Here is a 22701-nt window from a genome sequence, read left to right on the forward strand (position 1 = left end):
TCTGGAAGAGGTTGCCCAGAGAGGCTGTGGATGCCCCTTCCCTGGAGGTGTTCAAGAGCAGGTTGGATGAGGCCTTGAGCAACCAAACCTAGTGGAAGGGAGGTTGGAGTAGATGATCTCTAAGGTCCCTTCCAACATAAGCCATTCTGTGATGATTCTGTGAGATAATCATTTCCCAAAGCTCTGAGCACTGCCCATCAGCTGCTGCTGCTCTTCTCTCTCCTAGCCTGACCCCTGGAACACCCATGTCTGGAAAGGGGTCAATGGGACACCTACCAAGAAGAGGGCCATTGGCTTTAAGAAGTTAGCAAAGTAAGTACCAACAGGCTCTGGAAAGCCTTGGAGTGTCTGGGGCCCCTCCTGGTTTGGGAAGCTCTGTCTGTTGCATTGTTTGATAGCACTGCCCCATGGATGTGGGTAGCTGATGGGTTATAGATCTTTCCTCAGTCCACTGGAGGCTTTAGCTGCCACAGGGGACACCTGGAGAAACAGTCAGTCTGTGGAACACCCCATCAGGCCACCAAAAGATGTGTCACAGGTGAATACTAGATGTTGCACATAGTCTCTTCTCCCAGGCTGGTTCATTCCCCAGTAAGGTGTTCTTCAATGCTCAGGAATGGCTTTGTCACTTCTTGGGGGTACAGTTGGCTGTACATCTCCTTTCACTGCCTCCTGGGGCAAAGAGGTCACCCATGGTGGCATTCAGGGCCATGCTGGCACAGGTATCTGTATTTCATTTCCTCTCTCTCACTCTTCAGCTGTTTGAGGAGCACTTGTCTCCGGTGTGTTCCTCAGCATCCAAATACCCACTTTGCAAGAAGTGGGGAGTTAGGAATGAGGAATCTCCCTGCAGGCTGCAAATGGACCAATACTGAGCTCAGGTTTGCACTTCATGGCCAGCTGACCCCTGGTAATGACCACTTGACTCCCTCTGTCCTGCCAAAGCTCCTGGTCAGCTGGGGTGTAGGAATGAAGAGGCATTTGCAGCCTTTGGCTGATCCTGCCCCAGATGCCTCCCCAGTGGGCCACTAGCAGAGAGATTCTTGTAGGAGCTGCTGGCTCCATGGCAGCAGAACCCTGGGCTAAGGCTGGGGAGGGCTGGGTCTGCCCCCAGATCTGTGGCCAGGCTGCCAGGTGGCCTTGTGCTGCTCACAGCATCTCCCCACGCTTCAGCTTCCCTGAGCTTCCCTATCAGCTCGTTCCCACTCTTCAGCTGTCACCTTCTGTGAGCTGTTCTCCATGGTGCATCCATAAACATGATCAGCAGCTGATGAATGCTCTCCTTAGGCTGACTCTTGGTGCCTGGGGCTGGGCTGGAACCCAGGGCTGGTGGAGAGTGTGAGAAGATTAATAGAGCCATTGAGTTGGAAGGAATGGGGCTTTTATTTGTGTGTGTGCCTGCAATTGATTCATAGCTTGATAAAAATGTGAGGGTGGCAGGTAATGGGGGGGGAAAAAACAAACCACCTCCATTGTTCCTGGTGGAGGGGAGAGCAATTCCCATCAATCCTGCCTGGATCTCGGCTGAACAAGGGACGGAGCCAGCCCAGCAGACCCGAGCGCGGCGCCTGGCGCTGGTCTCAGCGTGGGTTTGAAGCCTGTTTGGACAGGCTGCGCTGGTCCTGGCCAAAGCAGAGTGTTTAACCCTGCAGTCCCCACCTGCCCTGCCCCTTCCATCCCCTGGGGACAGGGAAAGCGAAAGGGCAGCTTTAGCATGCAGAGCTGAAGCTTGAGGAGGGCAGATTGAGACTGGAGATTAGGAAGAAATTCTTTCCAGTGAGGGTGGGGAGAGACTGGAGCAGGTTTGCCCAGGGAGGTGGTGGATGCCTCCTTCCTGGAGGCACTCAAGACCAGGTTGGAAGAGGCCTTGAGCAGCCTGGTCTCGTGGAAGGTGTCCCTGCCCATGCAGGGGGATTGGAACTGGATGATCTTTGAGGTCCTTTCCAACCCAAACCATTCTGTGAATCTATGAAACATGCTGAGGAATGCTCCAGGGGCTGACTTTGACCTGGAGGGCAGTTGCCTGGAGAAGAGAGGACACACCAGCATGGTGGGGGGGTTCTACCTCTTAGTTCCTCTCTTTTTTTAATCTCTCCAAGTGATTTTCCAAACCTATAGCATTTCTTCCCTCCTTGCTTCTCCTGCCAGCCCAAGCAGTCCATCTGCAACATCCATTCCCCATGGCCCATCTGAAGGGGATGCAGGAATCCTGCTGAAGGTGATCACCCTGGGCAGGATCTGATCACCCTGTTAAAGTGAGTCAAGCACCTCCTGTTCTTGCAGAGGCCATGGAGATGCTTTGTGCTGTCTCAGCTCCCTGAAAGTTGCCCCTTCCCTGTTGCAACACACCAGACTAAGTCACAGACTGGTGAGGGTTAAAAGTGCCCTCTGGAGACCATCCAGTCCAACCACCCTGCTACAGCAGTCTCCCACAGCGTGTTCCTGACTTGCCTTTCTGGTGGCCCCTTTTAAAGGCTTGGTGGTCCACTTAGAAAAGGTGATGATATTCTCCTGCACTTAGGAGAGGTTGGTGTGATCATGAATGCCCCTCCAATGAGCCATGTGCCACACTGGCCTTGGTGACCTATCATGTAACCCACAGCTGGCTCTCCACAGCCTCCTTTGACCCCATCACTGTGTTCCCACTGAGGCCAAGCTGGTGCTTCTGGGTCTGCATCACCTTGGCTGGGATTAGAGAGGCTGGTGACCTCTCAGGGCCCCTCTGCCCTGCTGTCAGAGCTGATTCCACGGGAGAACTGCAGCCAAAGCTCCAGTCAGGATGGCAGCCGCGGGAGGCAGACGGCTAGACACAGCCCTGCAAGAGCTCAAAGCAACGTGCAAGCACTGAGCCTCAGGAGGGCTGCTCCTCAGAGGAGAGTTCATTGCATCACTGGAGTGCAAATCAAAGGCTCTCCAGACAGCCTCCTCTGGCCTGCTTGGCGTCTTGGGGCTTTGTGTGTGATGTGTGGAGCCCAGGCGCCGCTGCTCGCCTTAGACACCTCCTGCACAAAGTCAGCTGGCTAGGAGATGAAGACATAAAGAGAAGGAGAAGCCACTGTTCATCCTGAAGCTTGGGCTCTGGTTGGTCTCCAGCTTTTCCTTTGAGGTGATATGCTTACTGCTTTTCAGCCTCTCATTCTTCTTCTGCTTCTCTGCTCCTTCAGCAGGAGCAGCTCCACACTTGGCTAAGCATTTTCCTCCCTATTTCCATTTGGGTATTTCAGATCTGTCTTCGAGTCCCTCCATCTCACCTTCCTCTCTGACAATTGACTGGTCAATAGCCAGCTGAAGACAAGCCAGCATGTGCCCAGGTGGCCAAGAAGGCCACCAGCATCCTGGCCTGGATCAGCAATAGTGTGGCCAGCAGGAGTAGGGCAGGGATTGACCCTTGATACTGGACACTGGTGAGGTCACTCCTTGAATACTGGGTGTAGTTTTGGGTCCCTCACTCCAAGAAGGACATTGAGGGGCTGGAGCAGGTCCAGAGAAGTGCAACAGAGCTGGAGAAGAGTCTGGAGAACAGGAGGAGCAGCTGAGAATGTTCAGCCTGAAGAAAAGGAGGCTGAGAGGAGACCTCATTGCTCTCTATGGCTTCCTGAAAGGGGATTGGAACCAGGTGGGGGTTGGTTTCTTCTCTTAAGTAAGGAGTGATAGGACAAGAGGAAATGGCCTCAAATTGCACCAGAGGAGGTTTAGCTTGGACATGAGGAACAATTTCTTCCCCCCAAGGGTTGTCATGTCCTGGCCCAGTTTTCCCAGGGCAGTGGTGGAATCTCCATCCCTGAAGAGGTTTCACGGCCATGTAGGTATGGTGCAGAGGGAGATGGTTTAAGTGATGCCCTGGCAGTGCTGGGTTAAGGGTTGGACTCAATTATCTCACAGCTCTTTTCCAACCAAAATGATGCTGTGGCTCTAAGCCTAGACAGACTCTTCCCTGCCTTCCCTGTTGGGCACATCACAGCAACCACCCCAAGCTGACACCGGGGGCTTTAAGGCAGGCTCTGCGCTCGCTGACAAATCCAACGGTGTGAACCGGCTGAGCTGCAGGCACCAGCAAGAAAACAAGCTCTCTTAGCAGGCTTTCTTCTTGCTTCCCAGAGCTGTGAAGTTCTCAGCCAAGCTGATGGGACAGGCCATGGCCAAGAGGGTCAAAGCAACCATCCTGTACGCCACGGAAACGGGGAAGTCGCAGGTCTATGCAAAAACTCTGTGTGAAATCTTCAAGCACGCCTTCGATGCCAAGGTATGGTGCCAGCCCAAGGAAAGAAAGAAATGGCTGTTGGTACTCAACATGTGTGGAGCTTGGGTCTTCAGCAGCTCCCAGGATATGACCTTGTGGGTCTGGATTGAAGCTTGCAGAGGGATTTTTCCAGCGAGTTCTCCCGCAGGCACTGCAGCAGACATTTGTCTGCCGCCTCTCAGGTGGGAGCCCCGTGGTTTGTTCATGCCTCTTGAGGCTCTGCTTCTCATCCTCCTTCTGTGGGTATCTCTATTAATGCACTGGCATGGAGTCAGCAAGGATGTGCTGCTCTCATCCCAGGTGGACTAGAGTCCACCTAAGGAGACTGGCTGGTGATAGATGAATCCACCAAAGGCCTCTTGCTAAAACCTCTGTTGCTTCCAGGTGATGTCCATGGATGAGTATGACATTGTGCACTTGGAGCATGAAACCATGGTCCTGGTGGTCACAAGCACCTTTGGCAATGGAGACCCACCAGAGAATGGAGAGGTAGGACAGAGCATGGGGATGTGTGACTGCAGCAGGAGCGTGGGCAGGGCAGGGACAGTGGGAGTGGGGAGGTGCATCCCCTTCTTCCTCAGCCTGAGCTGGAATGGCCCCAAACAGGTCTGGGTGCTGTGGGATAACTGGTGCTGTGCCTACTTGCCCTGCTGTGAGACGACTGGAACAGTTTGCCAAGGGAGGCTGTGGATGCCCCCTCCCTGGAGGTGTTCAAGGCCAGGCTGAGGAAGCAACTTGGTCTAGTGGAAGGTGTCCCTGCCCATGGCAGGGAGCTTGGAACTAGATGATCTTTGAGGTCCCTTCCAACCCAAACCATTCTATGCATCTCTAAGTAACTAACCTGTTGCTAAATCCATCCTGTCCTGCTGATGTGAGTGGCACACAGAAGGTGCCAGCCCCTTGCCTGGGGAGCTATGACCTTCTCCAGCCCTGTACACCAGCGATGCAGGCTGCTGGGAGCAGTAAGCAGAGAGCAGAGCCGCAGCCCAGGCTTAGGTCCTGGCTTGGTTTCTTGCAGAGATGGGCCAAACTGATGGTCTTCCCATATCTCTTCTCTGCAGAAATTTGGCTGTGCATTAATGGAGATGAAGAATCCCAACTCCAACCTGGAGGAGAGGAAGTAAGAGCACCCCAAACCCCAGCCTTCACCCCCCTACAAGCCCAGCAAGCAGGCAGCTGGGCCAGCCTGCTTCCCTGCTTCCCTCCTTCCCTCCTCTTGGAAGGGAATGTGGAATTCTCAAGCAGGTTTCAAGTTTGCAAAGGCCCAAGGGATGAGACCTGCCTGGAGAGGCAGAGGATGGAGCAGGTGGAGGTCCTGGGGAAAACAGAAGCACTGAGTCGAGCATGCCTGTGAACTCCAGCTTGTAATTCCATGGGCTGGCATTTGAAAGCTTCTCTCTTCAGCTGTAGGAGGCAGGCACTGGTGGGGAAAACAAACAAGCAAACAAACACCAACATCAAATTATGGCAGGAATCCCCCCCCAAAATCCTCAAATCTGAGAGGAGCTGTCCAGGACACACCAGAACAGTAAGACCTGGAGGTAGCAGGGAGCTGCTGGCTGTGTGGATGCAGGTGGGGGAAGGGCTCGAGCACCACATTTAACTACTTGCATGGTGTGAAAAACATTTCTAGGGAAAACAGGAGCTGTTAGAAATTCTGGCTGTGATGTTTGTGACAGTGAGCCTGCAACCTTGAAGACAGGCTCTGGGATTGCAGAAGGTCCCCCACCGCTGAAGATGAGCCTTGAGCGTTCTGGTGCACGTCCCAGAGGCTGGGAAACGAGGGCAGCCATCAAAGTGTTAATCATTTGGGGCTCTCTCTTATTTTAGCTCTTAAGAACAATCAGTTTTGCTTAACTGGGTTGCTGCTCTGCTCTGGAGTCTCCCCTGAGTCGGCGCAGCGCCGGTTGCACTGGCAGAAGGCTGCTCTTTAATTAAGGAAGAATTGGCCCTGCCCAGTGCTCCAGTGTGATTTCACCACCCTGCCTCTGCTCCAGCAGCACTGGTGGGGCTGCAGAGCGATGCCAAACCCACTGGGCACAGCAGGGACTGATTTGTACCTCGTGGCAGCCCCGAAGTGGTCTCCTTGCTGTGCAGCCAAGTCGTCTGAGGGAGCCCCACAGAGCTCACAAGCCAAAACACCATTAAGATTTCTGCTGGCCTCATGCCTTAATGGGGACAGCTGACAAAATGGGATGGGCAGGCTGCCCTGGAGGTATCTGGACAGAGAAAGGGGTGTTCAGTGCGTGGTTCTCACCACAGAGATCTTTGGGTTGGGGGTGGAGGTGCCCCTTCATGGCGAGCCAGGACCTGAGCTCGGTGCTGGCTGGCCCAGTCCCCTCAAAATGTAATTTAAGGGGTTGGCAGAAGTTTCTGAGAGCCAGGACAGCCTGTGGCTTGGTTACCTGACAGCAGAAGTGGTCAGAGCACTGGAGACAGTGACCTGCAAGGGCAGATCAAAAGGGTGAGAGCTATTTTATCTGAAGAGGAGGAGACAGAAAGGCGGTGTGGTAGCAGACTTCAAAAGGAAAAGGTGCCTGCAGAGGTGGAGGCAATGAATTGCTTGCCATGGGCCCCCCCAGGACAGGCCAAGAGGTCATGGCTCTGGATGATAGGAAGAGATGCTGACGTTAAGCCTGAAAAAAGCTTTTCTGGTGAGAAAAGGCAGCCTGGAGGAGGCCATCTGGGGAAGAGCAGCAGAGTCAGCCTGGTGTCTGCAGGGAAGGGCTGGAGAGAGCAGCTCCTGCTCATACACTCCATGAGGTCCCAGTTCCATGTCCACCAGAGGATGCTGAGGGTGGATGAGATCCCCTGGGATGGGGGTTGGCAGCCTCTCTGAGCCACTGTGTCTTGAGGAGCCTGCCAGAGAGCTGCAGCTGTGGCTTTCCAACCACAGCCCTGAGGTTTTGCTGTGGTTGTTATATTTGGTTCCTTGTGCAGCACAGGGTTCCTTCCTACAGCAAGGGCTTTCCAAGGGTTTTCAGAGGCATTTGTCTGCCTTCCATGTTTAAGGACTTGCTGTTCCAGTGCAGCCCAGCCTTCCACAGTCACCCCCTGCCACAAGGGCATGGTCTTCTCACGAGAGCTGCTGGTGCCCTGACCTTGGGCCCAGCACCCAAGTGGGGAATCTGGATTTCATGCCCCTCCAAACCAGTGGGCATGGCCCAGGGGCAGTAGAGAAGGAAGTGGCTTCATCCAGCTGGAGTGAAGCAGAAGAGCACAAGAGGCCTGGGCGGCAGGGAGGAGGCTCTGGAGCAGAGGTGGAGCACAGGGCTGTGTGACCCTGGAGTTACTTTGCTCAGGGGTTGTCTCCTCTGTGTGGCATGCTGGGTGCAGGAGGTCTGCTGTGACTCATGCACACACCACAGCTTCATTGCTCTGGCAGTATATTTAGAAACTCTTGTGTAGAGCAATTTCTGGAGATGCTTCAATTCAGAAATACTTCTGCTCTCGTCAGACTTTTTCCCCTCCGCTCCCCTTTCCCCCCTCCTCACCCCCTCTGCTCTCTTTTTTTCCTTCCTATGAATAAAAAAACCCTTCAGAATATCTCTTTAGACATGCACCCGACCTTGTGTGCAGCCAGGGGAGGACAGGTGAATGCCAAAGGTCATCCCAGCTCTGCCACCACTGGGGACAATGTGGTGGCTGACGTCTGGGTCACCCCACTGGGAGGTAACTGGAGGACAGCCTGGAGCAGACCAAGCCCAGCTAGGGAAGATGCAACACATGAGCTGCTATGGCTTAACTCTGGGAGAGAGCAAATTTCTCATCTCTAGCCATGGACCATGTGGCCAGAAGGACAAGGGAGGTGATTCTGCTCCTGTGCTCTGCTCCCACCTGCAGTACTGTGTTGAGCTCTGGGGCCCCCAGCACAGAAGGGCATGGAACTGTGGGAGCAGGTCCAGAGGAGGCTACAAGGATCATCAGAGGGATGGAGCACTTCCCTTATGGGGACAGGCTGAGAGTTGGGGCTGTTCAGCCTGGAGAAGAGAAGGCTCCAGAGAGACCTTAGGGCAGCTTTCCAGTACCTGAAAGGAGCTACTGGACAGCTCCCTTTGAGAAGGGCTGGAGGAGGGACAATGGATTGAAGCTTGAGGAGGGCAGATTGAGACTGGAGAGTAGGAAGAAATTCTTCAGGGTGGTGAGACTCTGGAACAGATTGCCCAGGGAGGTTGTGGATGCCCCTTCCCTGGAGGTGCTCAAGGCTAAGTTGGATGAGGTCTTCAGCAACCTGGGTCAGTGGAAGGTTTCCCTGCCCATGGCAGGGAGGTTGGAAGTGGATGATCTTTGAGATCCCTTCCAACCCGAACCATTGTATGATTCTGTGACCATGGTGCCTGCTCATGGAATACTGAACCGCTGGTTTCGACTCCCCCACAATCTGGTCCCCTCTGAGCTCACAGCCAGGTGAGAACCACACTGATGTGTGTTGACAGTGTCACCAGCTGGGTGCTGTTGCTGTTCACAGGAGCTACAAGGTGCGTTTCAACAGCGTCTCCTCTTACTCGGACGCACGGAAGTCCTCCAGCGATGGCCCTGACTCCCGGGACAACTTTGAAAGCACAGGGCCCCTGGCTAATGTCAGGTAAAGAGGATGGTCTGGAAGCAGCAAGTTCCTGCTGCAGAAGTTCTGCTGGAGCCTTACCTCCAGTTCTGCTACCCCCAGCACAAGAGGGACTGCTGGAGAGTCCAGAGGAGGCCTTGAAGATGATCAGAGGGATGAGAACCTCCCCCATAGGGGGACAGGCTGAGGGAGTTGGGGTTGTTCAACCTGGAGAAGGCTCTGGAGAGACCTTAGAGCAGCCTTCCAGTACCTGAAAGGGGAAACAGGAGAGCTGGGGAGGGATTCTTTATAGAGGCTTATGGTGATAGGAGAAAGGGCAATGGATTGAAGCTTGAGAAGGGCAGATTGAGACTGGAGATTAGGAAGAAATTCTTTCTAATGAGATGAAGAGACACTGGCACAGGCTGCCCAGGGAGGCTGTGGATGCCCCCTCCATAGAGGTGTTCAAGGCCAGGCTGGATGAAGCCTTGAGCAACCTGGTCTAGGAGAAAGTGTCCCTGCCCATGGCAGAGGGGTTGGAACAGGATGATCTTTGTGGTCTCTTCCAACCCAAACCCTTCCATGTATCTACGAAGGAGCAGCACAGGAGCTGGTGCTGCACAGAGTCCCTTTCTCCTACCACAACCATGAACCACGGTGTAAGTCTGCAGTATGCAGATCCCTCCATGCTGCCTCATGCTTGTGTTGGCCATGGTGGTGTAGGAGAGGGAGGTGTCAGCGTGCCCCCCAGCTCTGCAGTCACAGCTGTGCCATGCCTCCACAGGTTCTCTGTGTTTGGGCTGGGGTCCCGTGCTTACCCCCACTTCTGCGCCTTTGCCCGGGCAGTGGACACCCTCCTGGAGGAGCTGGGTGGAGAGCGGATCCTCCGCATGGGAGAAGGAGATGAGCTCTGTGGCCAAGAGGAGTCCTTCAGGACCTGGGCCAAGAAGGTCTTCAAGGTAACCCTCTTCCCTTGTGCTCCAGGGAGGAGCAGGGGCAAGGAGGACAGGGGCACAGAACAAAGCTGCTGCTTAGAGCTTGATCAAAGCCCAGCCTCTCCTTCACGGTGCTGGGGCAGCTGGCCCTGCCCTTGGTCCACAATAAAGAGGCTCTCCACATTCTGGGGGTTTGGTTTGTGCCAGCTGCCACAGGGTGTGCACCCTGTTGAATTCCTGCATCGTGCCAGAGGCCTGTGGAAGGACAGCACCTCAAGGCGTGCCCACGGTCACCGACGCAGCCTGAGACACTTGTGGGCTGCCTCTCCATGCACTGGCTGAGGTGGGGTGGGACAAGGAGGGCCATGGGGCTCGGCCAGAAAGCTCAGGGGCAGCAGGGAGATGCCTGAGAGCCTGGTGTGTGCTGCAGGCAGCGTGTGATGTGTTCTGCGTGGGGGACGACGTCAACATCGAGAAAGCAAACAACTCCCTCATCAGCAACGACCGGAGCTGGAAGCGGAGCAAGTTCCGCCTCACCTACGTGGCTGAAGCCCCAGAGCTCACACAAGGTATAAAGAGGGGGTCCCCTCAAAGGGCTGTGGGCATGGGGCAGGTGGAAGAGAAGACAAGTGGGGGCAATGGTGAGACACTAGAACAGGTAACTCAGGGAGGCTGTAGATGCCCCCTCTCTGGAGGTGTTCAAGGGATGGATGAGGCCTTGAGCAACCTGGGCTGGTGGGAGGTGTCCCTGTCTATGGCAGAGGGGTTGAAACTGGATGGTCTTGAAGGTGCCTTCCAACCCAAACCATTCTGTGAATCTATGACAGGGACCAAGCCTCCTTCCTTTTCCTTTGTTCCATTCCTATCCTTTCATCCTTGCCTTTCCTCTCCATCATACACCGGAGAGGAGCAGTTTGTGATGCTCTCAGGTTGGTCCCCGCCAGAGATGTTGGGATCTGATCTGATCTCCCTCCTCCTGACCCCGTTTTGGGAAGCAAAGAGCTGGAAAGCTGGGAGCTTTCCAAGCTGGCTGTGTCCCAGCGTGGCTCGGCCGAGCGTCGCGGTGCACCGGCAGGTCCTGCCCGGCGACACCTGGCCCCGCAGCACGGCTCCTGCAGCTGAGGCTCTGCCGCCCTGCCCCCGCTCTGCCCACGGTCAGGCACTTAGCTACCAGCCAGATGGTGGTGGCAGCCAGAGGAACGTGCCTGCCCGAGAGGGCACGTCCCTGCACCTCGTGAGAGAGGCTTTGGAGTCCTTCTCTATCACCTAACAAAAGAGAGACCTGTTTGGTTCCCCCGCTGGGCTTTCTGATCCCCCCCAGGCTCGCTGGAGCACTGCAGGTGGAGGCAGGAGGGTGGCTGAGCCCACAGTGAGCCCAGCTCGCTGCCCTTGGTGCCAGCCAGCTCTGCTCTGAAGGGCTGAAGGCACAATGGTGTCCAACAGCCCTGCAGAAGGCAGAAGCCTTGGCCATGCTCTGCTGCATTCCCTCACTGTGCCTTCTCCTCCCCAGGGCTGTACAGCATCCACAAGAAGCGTGTTTATGCAGCTCGGCTCATCACACGCCAGAACCTGCAGAGTCCTAAGTCCAGGTAGGAGGTGCAGCTCTCCTGGGGCCCCTGAGCATCCCTGCATGCAGTACTGCAATTAGCTCTTGACCCCTGAATGTCCCAGGGATGCCATCTTCCTGGGAATTATGGCTGAGGTTGAATCTGGATGAACTCAGTGAAAGGAGTACAGGTGAGGGGGGACCTGCTGGAAAGCAGCTCTGCAGAGAAGGACCTGGGAGTGCTGGGGGACAAGTTCCCCATGAGCCAGAAATGTGCCCTCGTGGCCAAGAAGGACAATGGTCTCTTGGGGTGCATGGAAGAGTGACCAGCAGGTGGAAGGAGGTCCTCCTCCCCCTCTACCCTGCTCTAGTGGGGCCACATCTGGAGCCCCAGGTCCAGTTCTGGACTCCCTGGTTCAAGAGAGACAGGGAACTGCTGGAGAGAGTCCAGTGGAGGCTGAGAAGATGCTGAGGGGCCTGGAGCAGTAATGTGAGGAGGAAAGGCTGAGAGCCCTGGGGCTGTTGAGCCTGCAGAAGAGCAGCCCCAGAGGGGATCTGAGCAATGCTCAGCAAGAGCTGAGGGGTGGGGGGGACTTGGACATGCCACTGGTGGCCAACACAGCCAGCAGCTCCCTGAGGACTCCCCCAAACCACATCCTGCTCTTTCTGCTTCCCCTGTAGCCGCTTGACCATTTTCCTGCGCCTCAACACCAACGGACACCAGGAGCTGCAGTACCTGCCCGGGGACCACTTGGGTGTGTTTCCAGGGAACCACGAAGACTTGGTCAATGCCCTCATTGACAGGCTTGAAGATGCTCCTCCAGCCAACCAGCTGGTGAAGGTGGAGCTCCTGGAGGAGAGGAACACAGCTCTAGGTAATTGAGGCTCCCTTGATGTAGAAGGGGCCTCTCTCTCTCTCTCTCACCCATTCCTTGTAGCACTTCTTGTAAGCTCCTTGGGGAAGTGGGTGACCCCCAGGAGAAATCATTTCCCATCTCACTGCTGCATTTGCCTGGATTTGGAGCAGCTCCTTCAAACTTCTCCTGCCCAGAGCCATTGCTCATCTGCATTTGGGGTGCAGAGCATGGGTTTGAGGGCTGAGCAGGACCCCTGAGGAGAGGAAGTTTCCATCTTCTTCAGAACAATTCAAAGTGTTTGGATTTTCGTGTCAGGAGCAATGTCTAGGGCTGGAAAGAAGAGAGAAGGGATCTTGGTGGACCATCCCAACACTGTATTTCAGGGATCAGTCTGATACCCTACTGCCATGTGACAGGAGATGGAAAACAGTGTGAACCTCAGGCGACCAAGGGCTCGTATTTGTGCTCATTGCACAGCACCTCACTTGTAGCAGGAGGAGATCTGCTTGGCTCTTCTCTCCAGCCCATCATTATTCACTGTCTCAGAGCTGATAAGGGGGCAATGAAAGCAAGGATTTGTCCACCATGGCTCCCATGCTCAGCTGATCACATGCTTGTGCTCCTGGCAGGTGTCATCAGTAACTGGACAGATGAGAATCGTGTCCCACCGTGCACCATCTTCCAGGCTTTTAAATACTATTTGGACATCACCACCCCTCCCACGCCCCTGCTGCTGCAGCAGTTTGCTTTGTTGGCCACCAGTGACAAGGAGAAGAAATGCCTACAGGTCCTTAGCAAGGTAAAGCCTCCTACTTCAAGCCCCAAGCTCCTTAAAGCCCCGGGGACAACCACAAGCCCAGGGCATTCTCATCCCACACTGTGGTTAGGCTGTGACAACAGGGCTCCTCCTGCCTGCCTTCACTCCCACCCACCCCCAGCTTTGCCATGGGCCTGCCTGGATGCTGGTAGGGGCACTTGGCTTGGAAGAGGTCAGTGCTGCAGCTCCCTTCTCCCTCCCTTGCTCTTTTCCTGGCTGCAGGGCTTGCAGGAGTATGAGGAATGGAAGTGGTCCAAGAACCCCACCATCGTGGAGGTGCTGGAGGAGTTCCCCTCAGTGCAGATGCCCTCCACACTGCTGCTCACACAGCTCCCCCTCCTCCAACCACGCTACTACTCCATCAGCTCCTCCCCAGAGATGTACCCAGGCGAGGTCCACCTCACCGTGGCGGTGGTCTCCTATCGCACAAGAGGTACCACGCTCGTGCAGGTGGCAGTGGAGACAGGCACTGGCACATGGGCATCACCACAAGGTCTCTGGTAGAGATTGCAGTGGCTAGAGTCCTTCAAGCCATGGCACTGCTGTCCCACCTTATGGAGAATGGCCACCCATCAAAGGTGCCAGGTCTGAGTCACACAGCAGCCATGGGGGCTCCAAGCTTCATGTGTGAACTTGTTTGCCCACACCAAAGTCCACATGGTCAGATCTCTGATCAGATTCTGTACTTGTGCAAGCACTGGTGTGTCCAAGAAGTTCTGATTGGGGTGTAGACAGCCCCAGCCCCATCACTCCTGCAGCAGGTAGGATACAGGGAAAGACATTGCCCATTCATCTGGAGTTGCCATGGCAGGCTTGTATCTGTAAGGACCGTGGCACAAAGCTGCTTATGCCCCCCCCAAAAAAGGACCAAAGAGAAACTGGGTACTTTCTAAGCATTGTGGAGGTGCAGCTATCCCAGGGCTGGGTCCTGGGTGAACTTGGGGAGCTCCACAGAAGGAGCCAAGTGCCAAACTTCTGCCAAGTTCATGGGGAATGGATGGAGAGGTACTAAATGTTTCCGTCAGGTGTCCATGTGGGGTGTAGCAGGGATGATTTCAGAAAGGCAGGCAACTGGGAAGCTGGCTGGTGTGCCAAGTAGAGACCTGCTTCCTTCCTGCCCTAGATGGAGAAGGACCAATCCACCACGGAGTCTGCTCCTCTTGGCTCAACCGGATACAGACCGACGAAGTAGTGCCCTGTTTTGTAAGAGGGTAAGTGGTCCATGCAAGGCAGGGAGTGAAAAAGATGAAGTGAGCCCCGCTGCAGGATGAGCTTCTTGCCCTCAGTTCTTGCCTGCAGAGCACTAAGGGTGAAAAGAAAACAGGGCTGGGTTTGGGAGCAGCCAGGTCCCTCTTGGGGGCAGTTCTTCTGTGCTAAAATGTCGCTGTCTGGGATTTCACCTCGCTTTGCACCCCTTCCCCTGCTCTCTGGGTGTTGTCTCAGCTTGCTGAGGGCAGGGGTGAGGGAAGGAGCATCATGCTTGGGTTTAACTGGTGTCTCTGCTGTGTGCAGTGCCCCTGGGTTCCACCTGCCCCAGGACCCCCAGGTGCCCTGCATCCTCATCGGCCCCGGCACCGGCATCGCCCCTTTCCGGAGCTTCTGGCAGCAGCGGCTCTTTGAAATCCAGCACAAAGGTGGGGCCAAGCTTCTGCCTCCTCTTCCTCATCTCTAGCAGTGCTTGGGAACCCTGGGCTGGTGGGGCTGGGCTCTCTGGGCTGCCTTAGCAGAGGCAATGGGACTCTGGAAGCAGCAACTGTTCCAAGTGCAGGCTTGAAGGTCAGCCCAAGCCTCCTTAACAATATCCATGGGAATCCTCCTGTAAAACGGTGTGGGGTTTTACAGCAGCACCACAGTGCTGCTGCTGGCTTTTAGAGGCCATTTAATCACAGAATCATTAAGACTGGAAGACCTCTAAGATCAGTGCAGTGCCCCTGTACTCAGCACTGGTGAGGCATCCTGCATCTTGAATCCTGGGTTCAGTGTTGGGCCCCTCACCCCAAGGACATTGAAGTGCTGGAGCAGCTGTAGAGAAGGGTAACAAAGCTGGGGAAGGGTCTGGAGAATAGGGCTGGTGAGGAGCAGCTGAGGGAACTGGGGCTGTTCAGCTTGGAAGGCTGAGGGGAGATCTCATTGCTCTCCACAACTCCCTGGAAGGAGGTTGCAGTGAGGTGAGGCTTGGTCTCTTCTCCCTGGTCTCAGGTGATAGAAGGAAGAGAAACAGCCTGAAATTGTGCCAGGGGAGGGTTAAGTTGCCATATGACCCCAGGCCAGGCAGTGCTTTACCTCCTCCTTACTGGTGTGCCCTCCTTCCCAGGTTGGCTTGAGAAGGCTCCTGGCCCTTTAGTGCAGGTTGCTGGGGCTGCTGGCAGATCAGGGTGGGAGGTGGCTTGCAGAAACAGAGCACCAGTGCTCCTCAGGCTAACTGCTTCTCTCCTCTCTCCCCCAGGCCTGAAGCCTTGTCCCATGGTGCTGGTGTTTGGCTGCCGGCAGTCCAGGATCGACCACATCTACCGAGAGGAGACTCTCTTTGCCAAAACCCAAGGGGTCTTCAGAGAGCTCTACACAGCCTACTCCCGGGAACCAGACAAACCAAAGGTGTGTGGTGGGCACTGCTCTGGTCCTGCTGTGCAGCCGGGGGTGGCTGTGGCCAACCAGCGTAGCACAGAGATGGTGGTTCCTTGGCACAGCCATGGTGGCTTATGGCCTCGAGTGCTTTGCTTACATAAACCATATCTGAAGGGAGGTTGTAGCCAGCTGGGGGTTGGTCTCTTCTCCCAGGCAACCAGCACCAGAACAAGAGGACACAGTCTCAAGCTGCACCAGGGGAGGTTTAGGTTTGAGGTGAGGAGAAAGTTCTTCCCAGAGAGAGTTGTTAGCCATTGGAATGTGCTGCCCAGGGAGGTGGTGGAGTCACCACCCCTGGAGGTGTTCAAGAGGGGATAGGATGTGGCACTTGGTGCCATGGTTTAGTAGTCATGAGGTGCTGGGTGACAGGTTGGACTTGATGATCTTTGAGGTCTTTTCCAACCTCATTGATTCAACTTGAGGCCATTTCCTCTTGTCCTGTCTCTTGTTGGTTAGTAGAAGAGGCCAACTCCCACCTGGCTCCAGCCTCCTTCCAGGGAGTTGTAGAGAGCAATGAGGTGTTCCCTCAGCCTGCTTTTCTCCAGGCTGAACAGCCCTGGTTCCCTCAGCTGCTCCTCACCAGCCCTGTTCTCCAGACCCTTCCCCAGCTTTGTTACCCTTCTCTGGAGCTGCTCCAGCACTTCAATGTCCTTGGAGTGAGGGGCCCAAAACTGAACCCAGGATTTGAGATGCAGGATTATGCCCTTCCCAGTGCAGCTCATTTCCCAGGGCACATCTCCATCCCTTTGCCCTCTGCATGTGTGCCACGTGGCTCTGCTTTGCCCTGGGGAGCTGCAGCCATGGCAGATGAGGAGGGGAGATGCCTGTCCTCCCCAGGAGGTGGCCAAGGAGGGATGCCACCTGGTGGAGTGGCCAAGAGCCAGAGCAAACATCTGGTCTAAATCCCCACCGCCACCCAAGTGAACTTGGCAACGAGATGTATGGTGGAGGTGTGACGGTGCAAGAGCAGAACGATGCTTTGCTGCTTTCCCCAGGCCTCTCCTCTGGCTGTGGGTGCTGTGGGGTGCAGATTTGCTCCCCTAAAGAGGAGGCCACGCTGCACTGCCGCTTCAAAGGCCGGCCAGAGCACGCAGGGTGGCCAGGGCCGAGAAGCTGGCTCTGACCTCCCCTCCCGCCTCCTCCCCCTCAGAAATACGTGCAGGACGTGCTGCAGGAGCAGCTGGCCCAGACCGTCTTCAAAGCTCTGAAGGAGCAGGGAGGCCACGTCTACGTCTGCGGGGACGTGACCATGGCCGGGGACGTCCTCAAGACCGTCCAGCGCATCGTGAGGCAGCAGGGCCAGCTGTCGGTGGAGGAGGCAGGAGCTTTCATCAGCAAGCTGCGGGTGAGGCCAGCCTGCGCCGCCAGGCAGCGCCCCAGCGCCTGCCACGGGCGCTGCACCTGCTGCCTGCTCCTGCTGCCTGCTGCTGCCTGCTCCTGCGCAGCAGGCGGCACAGAGGACCTGGGTGCTGAGGGAGGGGGTGGGTGGAATTGTGGCTTGCACCCAGGCTGAAGCTTGGAAGCATGATCTTCCAAAGGTCTGCAGGTGGGAAGGCGTCTTGCTTTGCAGGAGCTCTCCTCCAGGCTGCAGCACACCCCCAGCCCGCTCTGGGCTCTAGGACAAGCTCTTTTGGGCACCCTTGGTAGCTCAGGCAGGGTCTGTTCACCTTGTCGAGTCCCTGCTGCCCTTTCATCGCTGCAGCAATCTCAAGGGGCAGTTTGTGTGTGGGTCCTCCTCCCCACATCACACAGAATCAAAGCTTGCCAGGTTGCAAGGGACCCCAAGGATCGTCTGGTCCAGCCTTGCAGTGTTCTGGCTGGATGATGCCCCTGGGCAAACACACTGCTTCAGATGCTGAAGCACAAAACGAGCTCAGTTTGGGGGACAGGCTCAAGGAATGGCTCTGAATGGCTCTGCTTCCATTCAGGAAGATAACTCAGCCCAGTTCCTATGGGACTACCCCTTCTGAACCATGCCCCCATGCTCCAGTCAGGAGCTGAGGTAGCCCAGAGTCGGCTGGCAAACAAAAGCTCTCGTTCCTGGGCTGGCCTGGGACTACCTGTCCCCTTGACAGCCAGGCAGTCCCTGGGTTACCAGCAGTGAAGGTGCTCTCATTCACCCTGGCGACGCTGGGAAGCTCATTACAGCCTCCTGCTTGCTCCTGCCCCGCTGCCCTGCCTGTCCCCGAGCTCTCGCAACAGATCCCGGGAGGTTTGCTGTGCGTTTGGTACCTCCCCGTGCCACGGACAGCTTTTGGTGCCTCAGCGACACCAAGTGTTGGTCACTGCTCCTGCCTCCCCCTTGCCCCTCTCTCGCAGGATGACAGCCGGTACCACGAGGATATCTTCGGAGTCACCCTGCGCACCTACGAGGTGACAAACCGCCTTAGGTCCGAGTCCATCGCGTTCATCGAGGAGAGCAAAAAAGACACGGACGAGTGAGTTGAGATGCTCCTTTTAACCCCTGCAGCTGCCTCCCGAGCCCACAGGGTGCAGGATGGGGAAGGGAGCTTGAACTTGGGCACCCATGGGGTCCTACCTTAGGCAGGTGGGTTCAAAAATCCAATGGATTTCACTGGAGGCAGAGGCTGCTGCCTGGGATGCTCTCTGAGATCACTGTCACTTGCCCAGGACAGTGCTCTGGCATTCCCTGGCCACCATACTGGTGTGCTCAGAGCTGACAGCCAATGGAGATGTGAAGCAAAAGGGTCACAGAGTCAGAATGGTTTGGGTTGGAAGGGATGTTTAAGATCATCTAACTCCAACCTCCCTGCCCACTCTAGCCCAGGTTGTTCAGGGCCTCATCCAGCCTGACCTTGAACACTTCCAGGAAGGAGGCATCTCCAACCTCCCTGGGCAACCTGTTCCAGTGTCTCACCACCCTCACTGCAAAGAATTTCTTCCTAATCTCCAGTCTAAATCTGCCCTCTTCAAGCTTCAATCCATTGCTCCTCATCCTGTCACTCCCAACCTTTGTCAAAAGTCCCTCCCCAGCTCTCCTGTAGCTCTCTTCAGGTCCTGGAAGGCTGCTCTAAGGTCTCCCTGGAGCCTTCTCTTCTCCAGGCTGAACAGCCCCAACTCTCCCAGCCTGTCTCCATAAAGGAGAATGCAGAAGGCATTCGAAATGCAGAAAGCAGTGAGGAGCTCACACCAGGACAGCCAGCAGCTGGCAGCTGGGTAGGCCAGATACACAACCCTGGTCCTGCCTGCTGCCTGCCCCTGCTCTCCTGCCAGCAAGCTAGTGGCGGATGGGCTGGGAGCTTGGCAGGACCCACAGCAAAGAGTGGCTCTGCCTAGCTCCAGTGCCAGGTTTTGGGGGTTCTGGCTGGCTCTAGGGTGTAGGCAGCAGGTTCCCACAGTGGGAGAGGTCTCCAGGTTGCTGCACATCTGGTTAGGAAAGCTTACACGAGCATAGAAACACAGACTGGGCTGGAAGGGACCTTTAAAGCTCACCCAGTCCAACCCCCCCACAGTCAACAGGGACAGCTGCAACTGGAGCAGGTTGCTCAGAGCCACAACCAACCTGACCTGGAATGGTTCAACAGAGAGGGCAACTCTCCCATCTCTGGGCAACCCGGGGCAGTGTCTCATGGCCTTCAGCACCAAAAATGTCTTCCTTAGATGTAGCCTGAACCTCCCCTCAAAGATCCAGAGACTTTTCTTTCCACTGCTGTAAAAACAACCAAAGGCAGTAAAAAAAAACCTTGACATTTGCTGTGTTTGTTTCTACTCTACCATGTCCTGCTATTTGCTCAGCTCTGTCAGGCTGGGATTTTCCCCAGCTGAGCAGAAGGATTATTTAGGATAAAGGACGGGCAGCTGCATGCATCTTGCTCCTTTTCCTGGGGTGCAACCTCTCCCCTGCACTCCTGGCTGTGCTGAGTAGTGCCAGGCTGACCCAGAGTGGGTTTCCCAACATCCCTGAGCCTTGGTAGGAATGTTGCAGCACACCTTCTGGGGTCTGCAGTGGCGAGAGTGCCTCAGTTTGCCACCTCAAGGTAGGGCTAAGGGTCAGGCAGCAGCTCCCTCCCACCGCTGCAAAGGGCCCTGCAAATCCCTCTCACGGTCCCGTGGGAACTCCTTAGTCAGGGTGTTTGGATGCTCCTTGCTGCCCCCTCTAAGGCCACTCTTTCTCCCCTTTCCCTTGCAGGGTTTTCTGCTCCTAAGTGGACCCTCCTCCCCAAGGGGAAGCCAAACCAGTCCCAGCACCTGCTGCCCGCTCCAGCCGCAGGGCACTGGGTTTTGTATCTCACGGACACGGTGGCTCCTTTTCCACGGGGCACTGCCCATGGAAAGCACTCTGTCTCTCGTCCTGTTGTTGTGTCCTGATGATGATGATGATGATTTTTATTTCCTTCTCTTCCTCTTTCTCTTGCTCTTGTCCTGTGGCCATTTCTTTTCCCCTCCTTTCCCTTCCCTGGGTTCCCCCACTGAAGTACAATGGCTTTGTAACCTGCAGTGGCTCTTGACACAATTTCTCATTTCTCCTCCTTCTCCTGAGAGTGTTTTGCAGCTGCATGAAATCATCCCCTTTATGATCCCCTGCCTTCCTGGTGTGCTGGGGGACAGCAGAGCTGCCAGGGGCAATGGCTAGGTCTTGTTGCTTGGCCAGACCCGGGGGTCGCTCCGCTCAGGCTCCTCCTTTCCTCAGCTCGGGGCTTGGCTGAATCCTTGCATTTTCCTGGCTTTCCTTTGGACTTGTCCAGACCTGGGTGTGTGCCCATGGCTGGGGGGCAGCTGACGTGCAGTCCCCTCGTGCCTAAGAACTTTGTTCATCCCCAGGCAGCCAGGGTACAGCTGTGCCTGTTTTGAGCTGCAGGGTGGGATTCACCTGGTTCATCTGTCATGGATTCTGTGCTGTTTGCCTCCTTCCCTGCTCCCCACGAGCCTCTTCCTTTTGCTCAGTCCCCACTTCTGCTAGCACAAAAGTCCTCCCACAGAAGAGCAAGCACAGGCTGGTGTGTATGCCAGGGGAAAACTCATGGATGGCAATGGACTGCTGCTTGGCCAGGCTGTCCTTCAGAAGGCTTCACCAGAGACATGGGATCTGCAGCCATGATGCTGGTGGGACAGATTGAGGAACCAGCTGCATCCTAGAGCTTTGCATGCTGTGAACATGTGAACCTTCTCCCAGGAGAGACTGGAAAGTCACAAGGATGGGAGAGAAGTGGCTCCAATCCCAGCTGCAAGAAGGACCTCCTGGTAACCAAGCTTATTTAGAAGGCAGCACTTGGAAGGCTGTGGAGCCTCCTGGCCCTCGGTGAGGGTGTGCAGACCAAGGACTCCTGAAAGCCCAGAAAGCATCACCTCCACCTTAGGGCAGCCTTGTGAGTAGTTCTGGGACAGCAGACCCCAGCCACTTCCACACCTTTGGGAGCAGAAAGTGCCAGCAAGGAGTGAGCTGCCTGCCAAGAGCAATGCATGTGGCATCTCGGTGGCGAGCCAGTGCCCTCAGCAGGCTCTGCACCGCCTGCCCGTGGCACGAGCTGTCTGCCAGGACACCTCCTGTGAGAAGGGAGGTGAGACCTGCTGCAAAGCTGCTGCATGAGCTGAGCCCTGACACGCTCACACCTCAGCCCTGCTGCAAAAATCTGACCCCAAAAGCAATCTGTTAACATGCTCACAGGAAGGTCTCAGTCCCTTGAGCAGAGACAAGCTGGCTGCAAGGCAAAGCCTGTGTGACCTTGTGTGTCCTCCCTCCTCCTCCTCCCTTCCTCACCCTGGCAAAGGTTTGGCCTCCCTCACCACCAGGATGAGGACAGCAGGGCATGGCTGCAGCTCTTGCTGGAGGATACAGGGTTGACATTTCAAGCTGGTGGCCGCTGATCCTCTCCTCCTGCCCCTGCTCTGCTGAACTGTGAAGTGATGCTTGCATGGAGTAAAGCATTCGCACCAGTGAGGGCAGAGGGTTTGCCCAGGAGCTCCAACTCTGGGCACGCTTTCAGAGGACTACGATTGGCTGCCTTAAGCCAAAGTAAGGGGATGCAGGGCATTTGCTGCTATCCCAGCCCATGGGACAAGCAACGCTGGCTCCCCTGGCCCCAGGCTGTGCAGTGATTCCCCACCCTCGGCCAGGACCTCCTGCGCTTCCCTGCTGCTTGGCTGGCCACGTCTCCCTGTGCTGTGACCATCTTCTGGAGCTTTGACTCCCTGGATGTTTGAAGCAGCTTCGACACAGAAAACAGGAGGAAAAGGTTGCCAGGCACTGGGAGAATCTGAGATGCTGGTCTCGGTTTTCTGGATCGCGGCAGAGCAGCTGGTGTGGTGCAAACTGCGAATGGCTGCTGCCACAGTGTGGCCAGAGCGCAGCTGGCTGGGCTGGCAGGGCCACCAAAGCAGGCTTTGGAGACAGGTGTCACAGAATCACAGAACAGTCTGGGTTGGGAAGGACCTTAAAGATCATCTAATTGCAGCACCCCATCCAACCCGACCTGGAATGGTTCCAGGGATGGATCATCCACAACCTCCTTGGGCAACCTGGAATCTCATCGTGAAGAATTTCTTCCTTCTCTCCACTCTGAATCTCCCTCTTGTAGTTTCAAACCAGCATCCTTTGTCCTGGCATGACAGGCCCTGCTCAAAAGTGTCCTCAGCTCTCTGAAAGGCCACCAGAAGGTCTCCCTGGAGCCTTCCCTTCTCCAGGCTGAACAAGCCCAACTCTCTCAGCCTGGCCTCACAGCAGAGTGCTTCCAACCCTCCCAGCTTTACTGTGGCTTCCTCTGCTCCAACAGGTCCCTGTCTGCACTGAGGACTCCAGAGCTGGCCCCAGCACTGTAGGGAGAGGCTCAGCAGTGCACAGCAGAGGGGCAGAATCCCCTCCCTGCTGCTCACACTGCTGGGGATCAGACCAAGACACAGCTGGCTCTGGGCTGGCAGCACTCAGTGCTGACTCCTGTCCAGCTTTTCACCCCCCAGCACCCCCAAATCCTTCCTCACAGGGCTGCTCTCCAGCCCTTCATCCCCCAGCCTGGATTTGTGCTTGGGATTGCCCAAACCCATGTGCAGAGCCTTGCCCTTGGTCTTGTGGAACCGTGTCACTGCCTGGGCACTTTGTGACCTGGAGATGAAAGCAGGACAGGCAGGAAAGAGGACAGCCCATGGTCTACCTCTGTGGCATGTGCCCTAATGCCAGGACAGG

General features: G+C 55.9%; 1 protein-coding gene across 1 annotated transcript in view; it reads left to right on the forward strand.

The window, feature by feature from the left end:
• Positions 1–21611, forward strand: part of NOS1 (nitric oxide synthase 1) — a 53392-nt gene extending 31781 nt beyond the window's left edge. The window contains exons 12-28 of the mRNA XM_054173198.1: positions 227–312; positions 4099–4243; positions 4625–4729; positions 5302–5360; positions 8709–8825; positions 9568–9742; positions 10149–10287; positions 11229–11307; positions 11946–12139; positions 12751–12920; positions 13161–13371; positions 14062–14149; positions 14451–14572; positions 15385–15533; positions 16714–16908; positions 17883–18001; positions 19714–21611. Coding sequence (XP_054029173.1) covers positions 227–312; positions 4099–4243; positions 4625–4729; positions 5302–5360; positions 8709–8825; positions 9568–9742; positions 10149–10287; positions 11229–11307; positions 11946–12139; positions 12751–12920; positions 13161–13371; positions 14062–14149; positions 14451–14572; positions 15385–15533; positions 16714–16908; positions 17883–18001; positions 19714–19729 — 2169 coding nt within the window. The 3' untranslated portion in view covers positions 19730–21611. The remainder of the gene's footprint in view (positions 1–226; positions 313–4098; positions 4244–4624; positions 4730–5301; positions 5361–8708; positions 8826–9567; positions 9743–10148; positions 10288–11228; positions 11308–11945; positions 12140–12750; positions 12921–13160; positions 13372–14061; positions 14150–14450; positions 14573–15384; positions 15534–16713; positions 16909–17882; positions 18002–19713) is intronic.
• Positions 21612–22701: the final 1090 nt, after the last annotated feature.

This window comes from Dryobates pubescens, chromosome 25 (genome assembly GCF_014839835.1).
Source record: "Dryobates pubescens isolate bDryPub1 chromosome 25, bDryPub1.pri, whole genome shotgun sequence".
Taxonomy (NCBI): domain Eukaryota; kingdom Metazoa; phylum Chordata; class Aves; order Piciformes; family Picidae; genus Dryobates; species Dryobates pubescens.